General features: G+C 40.6%; 1 protein-coding gene across 5 annotated transcripts in view; it reads right to left on the reverse strand.

Moving 5' to 3' along the window:
- Window positions 1–1,413: 1,413 nt before the first annotated feature.
- LOC103465334 (LIM domain and actin-binding protein 1-like) overlaps window positions 1,414–16,063 on the reverse strand; it is a 19,915-nt gene continuing 5,265 nt past the window's right edge. For 2 of the 5 annotated variants that reach the window (XM_008410028.2, XM_008410027.2), the window contains exons 2-10: window positions 15,071–15,199; window positions 13,784–13,826; window positions 8,556–9,002; window positions 5,549–5,603; window positions 5,362–5,450; window positions 4,130–4,208; window positions 4,015–4,046; window positions 3,794–3,927; window positions 1,414–3,119 (exon numbers count right to left, since the gene is read on the reverse strand). In XM_008410028.2, coding sequence (XP_008408250.2) covers window positions 2,198–3,119; window positions 3,794–3,927; window positions 4,015–4,046; window positions 4,130–4,208; window positions 5,362–5,450; window positions 5,549–5,603; window positions 8,556–9,002; window positions 13,784–13,826; window positions 15,071–15,199 — 1,930 coding nt within the window. In that variant the 3' untranslated portion in view covers window positions 1,414–2,197. Of the gene's footprint in view, window positions 3,120–3,793; window positions 3,928–4,014; window positions 4,047–4,129; window positions 4,209–5,361; window positions 5,451–5,548; window positions 5,604–8,555; window positions 9,003–9,817; window positions 9,901–9,965; window positions 10,097–12,385; window positions 12,530–13,783; window positions 13,827–15,070; window positions 15,200–16,063 lie in introns of those variants that run through there. The other 3 variants (XM_008410029.2, XM_017304599.1, XM_017304600.1) reach the window with 3 other exon arrangements.

The following is a 16,063-nucleotide window of genomic DNA, read 5'->3' on the forward strand; positions in this document are numbered from 1 at the left end:
AAAAATCACGTGGTTCTGTACTGTAGAGGGAGTCTTTGTTTGTTTTTATTGTTTACTTTTGATGGTGAGACCAACGGACGGTCTTCAATGGAATATCTGCAGCATTTTTATCTTCAGTTCAAACACGTCCTTAATTTGTACTTTTTCCTCCTCTCACCTCTATTTTTTTATGTTGAAAGCAATAATGCCAAAAATGTTAATAAATTAATATTTAAACTCACCGCAGCGCCGACTCCGCTCCTCCTTCTGTTGCACTGAGGTCGCAGCGTTCTCACACTTTAAATGTGTGTAATGAGTAACAGCAGCAGCACACCACAACATCCATATTGCACTGTGTGTTGCATGGATGTTGTTGTGTGCCAACATTACAATTTAATATATTTTTTTTGTTTTACGTATTTATCTTGCTGTCTGCAAACCAAATTGCCTTTTAGGAGATGAGTGCTAAACTTCCACTTAGAGGTAACGCAAATATCTGGAAGTATTTCTGACCGCCCAGATGCTCACTTTTATCTAACGTAGGTAGTTTTAAAAGCTACATTTGACAACATGTGAGCATCTGTATGTTAACGTCAATAACCTGCTAATATTTACTCCTGCTAAAGAGAAAAATGGACTAATAGAAATAATATTTAATTCAATAAACACTTGAAAACTTTTGTTAAATTTAGCAGGTTTTTACTCCATATTTTCGGTCAAGTCTGTGTTTTAAAATGTCTTATTGCATTATTATCACTGGAATCATCAACATTGTCTTTACACCAGCAGAAATTGTTGTGGTTTAAATTGAAGCAAAAATAATTTTAACATAAAACCTTATTTGCAATGTTTAAGCAAAAAAAAAAAAAAACAATAAAAAGACCTAGGATCGTTTCAGTGATTTAACAAAACACAGTGAATCACTGTCATTCTAATATGGCTTAGAAGAGCAAAGTGGGATTTATTTCTCTATTATTTGTTAGCTGCTAGAAAACGTTAATCAAAAAAGACTTTAGAGCACAAGAAGGTGCCAGCAATGCCTCAATAAAATTGGTTTGTGCATTTATGGCAGTGAGGTAGAGAATATGTTATCAGCCCTCGATTTAATATTTTTTAAAACCACTTTTTGTTCTATAATACCAAGTGTCTTAAAGGATGTTCTCACCATTGTCATTATTTTGCATCAGAAGCAGTTTTGAGTTGAGGGTTTTGCTGCTAGTGAGGTTGGACTCGGATCAAATCACCAGGAAGAGCTTCAGTTTCTGTTCACATCATTCATGGCACCATTAGGATTCCTAAAACCAGAACAGAGTTTTGCACTGGGAACTGAATTTTTGCCCTTAAACTCTGGTTGCAGAATATCTGACTACTCAAATCTTGCCATGTTAATTTTAAAGTCTGAATAGTTGATGAATTACAAGATGACAACAAGGATTCAGTAGTACATTTTAATTCTGTTTCAGAAACGGGTTGTGATCTCCAGTCACAAGAAGACAAATTGTTGTGCAAACATGTATGAACTCCATAACATGAAAATACATTGAAAATGTTTCGCCTACAAAATGGATTACATTTGAAAATGTTCCTTTAAACTTAAAAAGGCCCCTGGAGATGTTAGGAATTACCACAAAACTTTGGCAGCTCATTTGGTCCGTTTTCATTTCAAGAGATGAATTTACAAAAATATGCAAATTTTGTAATATGCAATAATGAAAAAAAAAATTTAATTGCACAAGCGGTATGTGGAAGATCAGCCAGGCATTCTGCAAAGAAAACGTTAAAAGCAGATAAAACATTTAAACTAAAAAAAAAAACCCCAGTTTAAAACAGAAAAGTGAAAGGAAGCAGTATTCATGTAAAATGAAGGCAAGGACAAAACCGTTCAACCAGCTGTTTGATCCCTGAGCGAAGAAGAGAGCTGTAACAAGTTTTCAGGAGTAAAAATCAAATGCAGAGCCAAAACTAAAACTAATTTAAAAGCTGTTCTTCATTTTTCAAAGGGCACATGATCAAAAAAAAAAAAAGTTTTAATCCTTTTTACAAATATAACTGAAACATAAAAAGAACAATAAAAGATTTGATTCACAGATAGCTGGTATAGTTTTGGTTTCTGCAGGAGTAAAATCTGGTAAAGCTAAACTAATCGGCCACCTTTGAGCTAAAAGTGTTTTTTTTTTTTTTTTCTTTTTTGGTTGCTGGAAGTGGATTTTTAAGCTACTTATACTATCGAATCCTCGTCGTCTTCATCGTAGTAGCGGTTCTTCTTGATGATGTCCTCGGCGCTCAGGTCCTCAGCGTCGCTCCCCTCCTTGTCTTCCCAGAAGCCCACATCCTGGGAGGAGCGCTTCTCCTTCCGTTCCTCCTTGTCTTCAGTCGGATTCTCCTCCTTCGGGGTGCTCACGCCTCCATTTGGCCTCTGCTCTTCCTTTTCCTCCTGCTGGTGGTTTACTTCGGGTTTGTCTTCAGATGGTTGTTTCTCCTCCAGCGATGCCCTCCAGTCCTGCAGTTGTTTGAGCGGCCGCCGCGGCTCCCTGCGGCCCTCGGCGGCTGTGGGAGTCGGTTTCGGTTTGGCTGCGACTGTGAACACACGGCTGCGCTCCTTCAGAGACGCGGTCCTCCTCAGGCTCTTCAGCTCGGCCTGCTCTGAGCTCTGGAAGGATGAGTGGACCTCGTCCTCTGGGGGCCACTTGGCTCTCCGGGTTCTGTTTGAGGGGACGTCCTCGGCGGATGGACTCAGCGGTCCAGGGTGGTCTTCGCCGGCCGGAGGCGGCCAGGCCACCTTCAGCCGCCGCTTCTCGGCCGGCTTGTCTGCAGCCTGCTGCGTCTCTCCGGAGCCGGCCCGCGTTTTTGTGCGGGTCTCCAGCAAGGCGGCCATGTCTGTGACCTTGACCTGTGGCGACGTTTCCCCGCTGGGATCCGGCTGCGGCTCGGACACGCTCTCAGCCGGCTGCTTCGCCTCCACTGGTCGCTCTTTGGGCTTCGGCGGCTCCTCGCTTTCCTCTCCGTCGTCTCGAGGCTCCCACAGCTCCTTATGAGGGCGATGGCCGAAGCCTTCGTCGTAGTTCCCTTTGGCCTTGAACAGCTGGTTGTAGTGAGGCTTGCAGTAGATCTTACCATGCAGGGAGGCGTAGTTCCACAGACTAGAGACGGAGCAGCAAAGGCTTGACATGAGCACAAATCTTATAAAATTCATTTCTTAAAAAGACTTCCAGAATGCCAAGAAAGAAAGAATGAAAGGGAGAAAAAACAAGGAAGTAAGAAAATGCAGAAGGAAGGACAAGAAATGGATGGAGAAAAGGAAAATAAGAAAAAAAAAGGTAAGAAGGAAGGAAGGACGGAAAGAGACACAGCAACGAGATTCGTAAGAAATACATTTACTCTTATTTTCTTATTTCAAACAAGTCATACATACATAGCTGTATGTATATATGTAAGTAATAAATGTGAACGTCATTGACAAGCTGATAACTTTTAGTAATTCAATTAGGTAAATCTGTTGCCTTTTGTTTGTTGCCGTTATAAAAACCAGAAGTCAGTTTCTCATTAAAATGAAATCACTACATAAGACCAAAAACAAAGATTTTCTTTAAACAGAAATAATAAATTCAACCCAATCAGCGGGTGACTGCTGACTAGACAGTGAGCATCTAAGCACACAAATGGAAAGTTATGTGGAAGGAAAAAGTGTGGCAGAACAGAATGAGCTGCAGAATTTGAGGGACTGTGAAGCAAAGCACGTTCAAGAGTCTGGACTAATCTTTTCTATCATCGTACAAGAATAAATACATCAGCAGATCAAAGTGCGGCAGCTTACTTCAGCTTTGTGCTGCAGTGAGAGCAGGCGAAGCAGTTTTTGTGGTAAGTGTGCTCACCAACCACCAGTTTCTCCAGATTATACACCGTTTTCTGACAGGCAGCGCATTTTGTTGCCTCTGGTACACGAAACATCTGCTAAAACAAAACCAATCGAATGCATTCATGGAGAACAAAGAGTGAAAAGTTGATTTTAGTAACCACATTGTCACGTTGCCCCACCCTGGTTGCTTTGGGTTGCTCAGTTCCTTCCCCTGAAAAGAGAGAAAACACAGAATCAGCTCTGGCTCTGCTAGAGGCCTTTTCATGTTTTCCTCTGGTTTCTGGAAAGTGTTACCATTGCACTCTGCTGCTGGAGTCTGTTTGACTCTCATGGACACAGATTTTCTGATAGCAGTCCCTTTTGGTTGGTCGATCTGGTGAAAACACAGAGAGAAACCACAGTATTAGTGACGAAACCATCCAAGTTTGGACGCTGAGAGAGAACGGTGCAAACAGTAAATGGAAACAATTCTCAATCTCCATGGGAAAGAAACTGAGTAGCAAAAGCTGAACTGGTTTAAAACTGGTTTTATTATATCAATTCAAAAAGGCAGGATGGTCAGATCAAAGTACAAGACGTACGATTGTTCTTTGATGAAGGCAGTTTTAATGTGTGGTTTAAGAGCATTTCCAGTCTGCTGTGGTGACGCAGGGGTTAAGCACAACCCACATGCGACCCCTGGCGACCTCTGCTGCATGTCTTCCCCCTTTTCTCATTGCCCACTTTCCTGTCAGATAAATAAATCTCCCTTATTTTTCTCAATAGCAATTTAATCATTAATCTTGTTTTCATGATACTATCTCAGAAAACTCTGAGATAGCATCTTACATGACAAAACTCACTTGTGACATTTACCCTCGAAGGTGAGAGCGTGGTGACTGCTGTGCGTGTGTTAGCATCGCATACTTTAGGCCAGGGGTCACCAACTCCAGTCCTCGAGGGCTACCATCCTGCAACTTTTAGATGTGTCTCTGCTCAAACACACCTGGATCAAATAAACTGCTCATTTCCAGCCTATTGCAGAGAGGAATGAATGCTGGTGAGGAAATTCAGACATTTTGGAGCAGAGGTGAATCTAAAAGTTGCAGGATGGTAGCCCTTGAGGACTGGAGTTGGTGACCCCTGCTTTAGGCAGTCATATCTTTCCTATTGATGACGCCCCTTCAGCAACATACAGAGAGGGTCACTCCCTAACACCCAAACCTGATTTTTTCCCAGCTGTTTCTGCACCACAATTTTCTTGTCACTGCACAGAAACTACCTGCAGGCAAAGTTTCCTGCAGGAAACTAGCTCTGCTGTGAATGCAGACTAACTGCATTCACAGCGCAGGACGACAAAGCTACAGTCTGAATTTCATCCTTAATTTACGTCCTTAATGATTTCATCCGCTGACGAGGCTCAACAGATTTTATCAGGGGAACATTAACCTTGAACTCCACTGATTTTTTTTTAAACAATCAAAACATAGCAGAAATATTTCTGTTTGTTTTCAACTGAGTTAAAATGTATCTGGTACTGAACTCACAGAGCAGCCGGCGTTATGTTTAGCGACACTCAGCTCGTACTTGGCCTTATTCACCCTCACAGACGCAGAGCGGGTCAGCGGAGACGAACCTGAAGCAGAGGGGTGGTTCTTCATTAACTGAGGTCGATAGATGTTTAAAAAAAAAAAACACACAACAAATGCTGATAGAAATAAACCATTTGCTTACTTTTAGGACGTTCTGAGTCTTCAGACGAAGTGCTGCGAATCGTCGACCTGCCGACCTGAAGGAGTGAAAACGGGTTTTAGGAGTGGAGCTAAACATGCATGTGTGAGCCAGGCCTGGTTTTCCTTCCTTAATTTGCTGAGGAGAGGATGTTAAGTATTACTCATCTCTGCCTTCACTACTATAAAGTTTTGTTGAAGTGGGTCTGGTTTTGCAATGGTTGACAGTGAGAGACGCCACCCAAACAATTTCCAGATTAAACTTAACAAATCGTGTCGCAGGTCATCAAGCTTTCTTTGAACGAGTTCGATTTGTTCAGGTTCCATGTCCAGAACCTGAATTTTTACATGTTTTATCCAAGTGTATATATACTAACATTTATACAATGAAGTGGTAACATTAAACACAAAATAAAAATCAGTTAATATAGTCACACTGGAAAAAGATTTTAGCATTAATTTCTGTGTCAATAAATAAAGTTCATGAGTTAGTCTGTATTTAGTCACATTACAGCCAAAACTTCACTTTAACAAACGGAAATCTGAAAATTGGAGTGTGCTTTTAGCATTAACTCTGCTAAACAAAGTAAAGTTAAGTACCGTATTTTCCGCACTATAAGGCGCACCTAAAAACCTTCAATTTCCTCAAAAGCCGACAGTGCACCTTATAATCCGGTGCGCCTTATATGTGGACCAATATTGAGCCACAACAGATCAAGCAACTACGGTAAGCAGCCGCCGACTTCATTTTTGCCCGTAGAAGGAGAAGCTCACAGTGCATGCTGGGATAGTTGTCAGAACGCTGGTTTGTTAATAAAGTTTGACTGACCTTCCTACCGACCTGATAATCAGGTCGTCTGCAGGTCATGTTGCACCACGTTCTCCATGAACATGCTGTGCTCGAACGGAGAACGGTGACCATCGTCCGGCCACGCCCCGGTCCAGTCGCAGAAGACTCTCCTCGCCGACCCGAGTCGGACTGTTTTGTTGATATTCCCTGTAGTGCAGCTCCATCTAGTGGATGCATAACGTAACTCCAGCCTCTACTATTGCGTCTATTCTATGCGCCTTACAATGCGGTGCGCATTATATATGAAAAAAGTTTTTAAATAGGCCATTCATTGAAGGTGCGCCTTATAGTGCGGAAAATACGGTAATATTTGGCAGCAATTTAACCTGCAAGTTAATGGATCATGAGCTGTGGATGCATTCGAGTTTATATATTTGTTGCGGTACAAATGCTCGCAACACTGAATTACTTTTATGTTTCCTGTTGTAAAAAAACAACAAAGACAGAAACATTCAGGAGGTATGAAAACTTTTGCCTGGTACCGTAAACAACATTCAGATGGTGTGCTGAATCAGAAAAGAGAAACAAAAGCGATGGAGATGTCTAACTCTTGTCTGATGATGACGGGGACCTGATAAGGCCGCCACCTGCCTGCATCTGACCTGCAGCCTGACCAAAACATCTGAAAGCATTCATGCGCCCTTCACTAAACACAACGTGGACGGGCCTGACTGCACCGCGGCTCTGACACTAATGATAGTTTCTCTCTGAACACACACAGAAAAATAAGGAGTGTGAGCCGTTTCAAACAGCCCACGTGTTACTAAGGACAGAGTGAAAACATTTCTGTAACTTTCCTATTGATGAAAGATGAATAAATGTGAATAATAGAACAGGTTAAGTATAATAACATGAGAGGGAAACTGAGCAAACATGAATACTGGGATGAATTAACTGAAGAAACCCAAAGAGTGAAGGAAAAACTCTACAAAAGAAAATGGGTTCTCGGTTTTAAATGTGTGAACAACGCCAAGATAAAGACAGCAGCTTTACTGAGGTGATCCCATGAAGACTGAGATGGGCCTTGGAAAGGAATGTCTGCATTCCTCTGTTTCAGGAGCTGGAGAGAGGGAGACTTGTTTTATAGGTCAGAGAGAAAAAGAGAGAGAGAGACAAAGGGAGAGAGAGACAGAAAGAGGGAGAGAGCTGCAGTGAAAGAATGAAGCTGGGGAAGGTAGAAACTGGTGACTGAACTAAAGGGGCTTCAGAAAGGAGTGAAAAAAGTAAATATGGACGGTTTTAAACTTCTGAAAGGACGTTAAGGGAAATGTGCATGAACATTTTGACCAGGACAGCACCTCGCAAAAGAATGTTCACCTTTGACCTTTTCTTTTTTTACAGCTGATCAAGTCGCAACAAAAAGAAATTGAATCTGTTTTATTGGAGTTTTATACGACAGACTATCAGAAAGCTGAGCATAATTATGATGTGGAGGGGAAATAATTTGCAATGTTAAAAACAAAACGTGTTGAACCAGTCTGCTAATTAGTGAGTCAAGCTGTGTGTCGTTTAATCTTAGTGTAAACGCAGCCGTTTTGTGAAGGTCTGTGAGTTTGTTTGAACAAACAGGATAATGAAGAGAGAAATACAGTGGTGGCAGCATCATGCTCTGGGACAGCTTCTGCTAAATAAACACAGGGCAGTTCTGGGAGAAAACGTTTAAGACCTGAAGCTGGGACAGAAGTTCACGTTTCAGCAGGTAAAAGCTGCTCAAAAATGAGGAAAAGACGACAGAAATGATTTGACTTGTGATGAATTGATACTTGTTAATGTCTATTTGTTGAAACATGCATAACCTGTAACCTAGTGTACACCGATAAATAATAATTATCCAACTCTTTGTAATTTACACATTGTAATCAATATATTTATGTATTTTGCAGTAAAAGCTGACTCTAGAAAACATCAAATGCAAATGTCCAGCATATTTTAATAACTATATATGCTAATTTCTTCACTTTGCAGATATACCGTGTTTTGTGTTTTTCACACAAATCTTGTGGAAAATAAAAGCTCCAGGAGTATGAAAACTTGTGCAAGATACTGTAAAAACAAACAAACCCCCCCGCCCACAACTTTAACTACAGGCTAAAAACCCGAGTTATGTTGCACTCGCCATCAAGTTTAGACTTTTACTACTTTTACAAATCAACAGGTTTACCTTTCCAGCGGCGTCTTCTCCCTTCTCAAACTTCATCTTCAGGTCGGTCAGCTGCACTTTGGGTTTCTCAAAAGTGGCGAGTGGGCTGGTGGGAGCTTCCTCCTCGATCCGCTCGGGTTTTCGCCTGTTTGCGGCCTCATCCCCGTCCATCCCTCTCTGCTTGTCGCCCGCCGGGGCGGCAGGCGGCGGCGGCTGCTGCTGCTCGGGTCTGGCTACGCTCTGATGCCCCCTGTCGGCGCGCAGGTCCTGGTTCTTGACGGGCGCGGCGGGCTCCTCGCGGATGGCAGTGGGCCTGGTCAGGACGGAGCGTGAGCGGAGAATGCTGGAGCCGCTCGGAGGTGGAACAGGAGGCTTTTTATCCTGATTTAGGTTGACTGTTTTTTCAAATTGATTCTTCAGGGAATTCAGTTTCCCAGAGCGCAGAGAGGATGGAGCATCATCAGTGGCCTTCAAGAAAAACAAGAGAAATTAACTGAATTAAAAAAATAAATAAATAAAAAATTTTGTCACAAGATCTATTTTGTTGCAGGCGAACTGATGGAGAAAGACAGCTGTAAGGCCTCGGATTAACGCGGTGGAATGAAGGAAATGCCTGATTCTGAACTTGGCTAGGCTAATAGATGAAGTGAGCAGCTGCTCAAAGCTGCTCCAGTGCAGAGATGTGGCTCCTGAAGTCAGAGATGCTGGTTTATTGGCTGTGACAGAAAACTCAGCTGCTTTTCTTTTCACTTTTTTCCCTAAACCCCACAGACGACGGCTCCGTTTACCACTGAAATGTCTGCTTTTAGTGACAGCTGAGAGGGGGAAAAAACTCAGCAGGAGCACCGCACACTTCAGCAGGCAGGAACTTCCTCAATTGTAGAAAAGAAGTGACACATAAGCAAAGAGGATGTGGACAGGAAAATATGTAGATCTGTTAATCATAGAAAACAAAACGGACTTCAGAATGACATTTCCGGCCCACAACCTTGCACAATTTCCACAAAAAATTAAAAACTATTTAATATGTCTTGCAATTAATTACAAGTGATTAAAGATGACAAACATGAGCTGAATCCTTATGTGTAAAATGAAGACGGTAAAGAACGCTGCGGAAAAGATTTGAGCAAGTGACAAAACCCCGACAAAGAACAAAAAGCAGTGGCACAACTGCTGTCTTTGTGACGCGAGGCCAGCCTGAATGGACAACCGGATCACGGAGAGATTGTTCCCGATTTTTTTTTTGTTTAAGCGAGTAGAAAAGAAGAAGAAGAAGAAGAAACCTTTTTCAATGAGATGAAGCGGCCAGGATTGGTGTCACTACAGCTAGACAGCAAGGAAAGTCCAGGCTGGTTTTCCTCCACGGCTCAGGAGGTGAGAGACAGCAGAAGGTCGAGCTGAGCGTGACACGGGCGGCTAGACAAAACCTACCAGAGCGAGCCGGTCCGGCCCCACTCCGACGGTAGGAAAGTGAGAGCCAGAGTCAGAAAACCCAGGAAACCAGAGCAGGAAACGATACGCTCTGGGAAAAGTTAACTCTTTGCTCCCTGGTTTTACTTCTTGTTTCTTGTTGTTTTTTTTTTTATATATAACTAAGTAAATACAGAATCACAGAGACAGACATGAGACGGTGTTCAAAACGGCAAAACAAGTGAGGGAAAAGGCACACAAATGACCTACCTTGGTAAACAAAAAGACTTTTTATAACTGGAATTAGAGAAGCCATATTTCCATGTAATCCACTATACACATGCCAGACTTGTCTTGTGAAAAAACTTATTTTTAAAAGGAAAAAAAAAAAAGATTAAATGGGCTTAAACAGAAGAAGTCCCTTTAATTGATCATATATTGTTCCAACACACCCAGAGACTTCAGCATATTTTATTTTATTCAAGGACTTTATGTGTTGGAGAAACTCTGTCAAAGGTGATTTTTGAAGAAAAGTTGTTGTGGTGGATTTTATTTAGGAGCAGCAGAGTAAAGGAGGCTCAATACCAATAATTATAGTACTTGAAAGCTGTTTTAAAATATTCCTCAAACAGATTTTACTCTTGCTTAATGTTTTTGCCACCTGTGGCCTTTACTCATTATTAGCAGCTTGAGAGGAGAAAGGGCAAACAGATAAGGAGAAGCAGTAAATCAGACCGAGGACTAATGTGTCAAGGACAGCAGCCTCCATGTTTGGTGCGTCTGAACCACACGGCAACATGCGACATCAATTTCAAATAAAACCTACGGCATTAATTGGGAACACAGCTTGAGACAGAAGGTCAATACAGATTCACTGCAGTCACACAGCATTTGTTAACAAGAAACGAAACCAGGAGTCTGCAACTTGGTAATAAAGAACCAACGGATGTATCTAGACATACATATAATAACACATGCAGGTTTTCAGATTTTTTGATAGAATAATTGCTGTAAACATCCACAAAAGAATGACTCAAAAACAACTAGTAAGAATTTTATAGGGTTTTTTCTGTCACTGGGTTGGAAACTCTGTGTTTTGTCTTTATCAGCATTTATAAAACAAAATTGTGTGCCTAAAAAATAATTTTGACTTCAAGGGCTCACAGTGTACAGAAGTTAGGTATAAATATATAACAAATGACTTTTCATCGCATTTAATACAAAAATCAACATTCCATTTAAAATTGTTGTTGTCTTTTGAGATGCCTGTCTGATGAGCTGTCAGAAACAAAGGCTTCGCTGAACATCGTGTTGTTAAACTGGGTAATTTGAGGCTGTGGATCATCTTCAAAGCAGAAATAAATCTGAATATTGACTTTGTTCTTTGAGAACAAAGACTTTGTTTCAAGCTTTCCTTTCTTAAGCAACAAGTTGGAAAAGTCCATAAATAATTAAAAGACTAAATCATTTCATTTATGTAATGAATTAGGTTTACTGGATGGTAACACTTTATTTTGAAGGCATGTGCATAAGACTGACATGACGCTGTCGTTAATATGACATCTGCAATGAACATGAAGGAGTCTTGATGAATGTTGTCATGATGTGTCATTTAGTAAATAATAACACTTTTAATGCAAAAATGCATAATGACCCTTTTAATGCAAAATTTTATTAAAATTTGCATTAAAAGTTCAGTAAAAGTGTCAACTTTTCATTAAAAGCATCATTATTTACCAAATGACACTTCATGACAACATTCATAAACATTCATGAAGACTCCTTCATGTTTATGACGGTATCCTGCCGGCATTCCCCTTCAATTAAAGTTTAATTTGGGATTAATAAATTACTGCAAGTCACAACAGAATAAACTCCAGAAATCTTACTCTGTATAACAATCTGTGTCTCTTGATTACGTAATAAAAGATGGACTTGGTATTTGCTGGACATGTTGACAAAGACTCCCATCCCCCAACTACTCCCCCCCTCCTCCCACACACACACACACACACACACACACACACACGCACACACACACACACACACACACACACACACACACACACACACACACACACACACACAAACAGATGGTCTTTCACGGTGCTCATTCAAACTAAGCTCAGACACATCATACCACAAGTGTTATTCATAAATAATTCAGCTGACGCTCCACTTTAATGTAATCGTATCAGGAAGGCAAACACACGTTAAGACGTTGAAAAACAATAATTAAACTGATTCACACTAAATATTGGCTTAGATTACAGCTGGCGGTGCTCTGTGAGAATTCAGCTCCTATCATTACAGCAACATCTGAGCAGGTTTAGATCAGGTTTCGTCTTTACCACCCAGAGCATTAAAGAAAGAAGATGCCTACAGTCTCTCCAAATAGCTGCTGGGGAAACAGACCCTGTAATCACACTGTACAACAGTACCTTGTGTTTCCTCATGACGTTCTCTGATCCGTTTCTCATTTGATCTCAGTCCAGGTTTGTTTATCGCTCTTTCGCTCTGACACAGCAGCCAAATCTGCACGTGGAGCCTCAATGAGTTTTACAAGTGGGGTGGATTACACTGGAGCAGGATTATGGGTTCGGTAACTCGCCTGTCGCGACAAGTAGCCAATGAGAGGTCAGCCGGGACAGGGGAAGACACGGCCGTGTGTCGGCATGGCGACTCAATGCGTTTGTGTATATGTGTGTTCCTCATCTCCTAAAGCTTTAATTAGGTTACCGCCACATGAGTGGATCGGAGGAAATCAAGAGAGACAAGCAAGCACACACACAGTTTGTATAACCCCCACCCCGGAAGAAGGGGCAAAATAAATGGTAATTTACACATTAATCCACTTGTTTGTTAAGTCTTTAAATGAAAGATCTTAATCCCTGTCTTCCAACGAAGGACTGGGTCACTACAGCGCCTCGTAAAACCATTCACACCTCTAGAGCTTCACCCGTTTCGCCAAGAAATTTAAACTTTACTGCATTTTACTGGGATTTTTTGTCGCAGGGTTGCCTATCAGCATATTTTTAGCTTTGCAGAGGCTTCGTAACGAGCCACTCATTTAATTCAGGTGTTTTGGAGCAAAGACGCATCTAAAGAGTTGTCGAGCTTTTCGATGTAAATTGCTGGACTTGACCAACCTAATCCTGGTTCAGGATATGCATGGTTTTCAACTTTTTTAAACAAATACTATTCTGAAATATGTGATCTCCATTTTTTATTCAACTCCCTTTACGCTGATAACTATAAATAAACTCCTCTACAGTCAGGAAGAGCCACTTACTTAATAGTGTCCAAATGTCAGCAAAGGGCCTGCACAGGTTCACCTTTCAGCAGGACAGAGAGACTCTGAACATGCAGCCAAAGCTACACTGAAATCTAAGCAGCCATGTCTTAGAAACCTAAATCTAATTGAGAATTTTAAAGAAAAAAGATGTTCACAGATGTTCTCTATCCAGTCTGACTGAGTGAGCTTGTGGCATTTTAGAAAAACAAATGGGCAAAACTGTTAGTCTCCAAATATGCAAAGATTGCAGAAACATAACTTGGAAGGTTTGCAGCTGTAACCGCAGTGGATGGGGAGTTTCTACAAAGTTTGGGATCAGAGAGGCTGAATAGAAACGGACACAAAGTTTCTCAGAAAAAGCCAGTAACTTTGTGTTGGTGTTTCACATGAACTCCCAATAAAACACAACGAAGCAACAGTAATATCTGCAGGACTGGGGGATATGAATTATTTTTGTAAAGATCTGTGAATGTTTTCTTAGCACCACCTAATTTTGCATAAATGTCACTGCTTGATATGATCCATGTTTAAGAGGAATACTCACTCCTTTCTTCTCTGCACTGGATTTATCTGCATTCTTCTGGTACCTGCAGGGCAAGGAAACAACACTGACCTCTACTGACTCACAACAATGCAGAGCATACACACATTTTATGTTTTCTGATTTAACATGTTGGGAAGCTTAAAGTTACAACGTATACAAAGAAAAACTGTTAATTTGCTTATTTTAATGTTATATGTTGACATTCTGGAAACAGACGCCGGTGCTATCAATGATTAAACATGTTTGTTTTACTAGCTATGTAAAGGACACAGGAAAAAAATACCCTTTTATTTATCTCTAACTTATGGGTAGTTTCTACATATTATTCTCTCACGTCGACTGGAATTAACCTCGTTGGTGGAGCCAGTCCATGTACACAAAACTACATTCATGTGAATCCAGCCTCCACCATGACAACGGTCTCAATCTGGAGATCTGCGCTATCATTTCTCCAAACAGAACACTTCCCACTTACACAATAACATGTTATCATCTACCAAACATGTTTAAACAACCTTCCCACATGGTCTTGAGTAAACTGCAGGTAATCAGGGTGTTTTTGTTTTGCTGTTCAGGTTTCTCCTGGTCGGAGTGGCTTCTGGTCGTTTTGAATATTCTCCATTTTAGACCCAGGAAGGTTTGGTCATCACATGCCTGAGTGATATGATGTAATTTTCTATTGTCCACTTATAATTTACAGTAAGGAAATGTGGTTTTAGTTGGCAGTAATCGGTCATATTTCATTAGAGTCAACAGACAGAAGCTCGGATTAGAACCACAAAAATAGGAACAAATTTCATAAGAGCTAAAAGGTTTTAGAGATAATATACAATTAAGTTCAATTAAACATTTTTTAAAAGAGGGATAATTATGTAAAATTGACATTTTGAGCTATATCATGTCATATCATCAAAAACCTTTTAGCATATGCTAACATTATGCTAACATTATGCTAACATTGGTGAGCAGGTTACCCAAATTCAGGATAATTGATCATGTTTGCCAATCGTAGCTTTTGTGTTGGAATGGTTGGATCTGAATCCTGAAAACAATTTATTCAGGCAACTCAAGAGATTTATACATGTTACACATTTAGAGGTCTGATCATAATTTCAGATGTACCCGAAAAATAAACAAAAACATTTAAGACTTTACATTTGTAACAGCAAGATCATAAACTATTCAGTCATGTTTAACACGTCCTATAATTTACTTTAACCTCCATCTGTATTAAAGGCAGCTGCTAAAGTAAAAATCAATACCAAACTTTGCTAAAATGTTACCCACTTGGAGAATATTTTTGCAAGGCCAGAGTTTTTCCCTCGCCCGCCGAGCGACAGCTCCTTGGCGGTGATACGCAGGGACTGCGTCGCTTTGGAGCCCCGAACAAATGAGCCGTTCTCCATGGCTGTCAACCTGAAGCAAGACAAAATAAAAGCCACAATCACATTCACTATATATCTGAACATATTTCTTAGTAATTTAGTTCTACAAATATATTTCTGTGTTTTATACCACAAGGCTTTGGGAAATAGAGAAAATAAAACAAAAAAAATTGTCTTATGTAATTATTAATACCTCGTATTTGTTGAAGAATAATGTTAAGAAGTGTTTGAATAGGAAATGATTCACAGTGACACAATATGATCGTGAGAGTCTGGCGATATCACGAGATAGTCTGCAATGCTATTTGATATGATGTGAAACAAATTCAAAGCAATACAACATGTGACGCAACTCATACAGAACAATGCAATGTGATATGATACATGTGCCTGCAAAAGCATTCATTACATCCCTTCAACGTTTTCACAATGTGTCGTGTTAGAAGTTGACAGACCAGCTAAACTTATGCTGTTATTCTATTAGGTGAATTCTAAGAAAAACTTGGTGCACTGGATTTTATTTATTGGTTTCACTGTAAAAGAAAATGCATGTGAATCTGCATAATTCATGCACAGGTTTTTTTTTTTTAAACCATAGTTTTCCTTTCGCTTCATATTAATGCAGAACTTTATGTTGTTATGTCACATAAATCCCGATTAAAACATCGAAGTGCCTGGTTGTAACAAAATGTTAAAAACGTCCCAGGCACTAATATTTTTTGGAAGGCACCAAATCCATTTATTTATTTATTTATTTACCTCAAGAGCCAGCTTACTGTACTCCAGGAGTATGGGTTACTGGGCCCTTTGATACGGGCTGTCAGGTCCCTGTATGACCGGTGTCAGAGTCTGGTCCGCATTGCCGGCAGTAAGTCGGGCTCGTTTCCGGTGAGAG

The sequence above is a fragment of the Poecilia reticulata genome, linkage group LG5, assembly GCF_000633615.1.
Source record: "Poecilia reticulata strain Guanapo linkage group LG5, Guppy_female_1.0+MT, whole genome shotgun sequence".
NCBI lineage: Eukaryota > Metazoa > Chordata > Actinopteri > Cyprinodontiformes > Poeciliidae > Poecilia > Poecilia reticulata.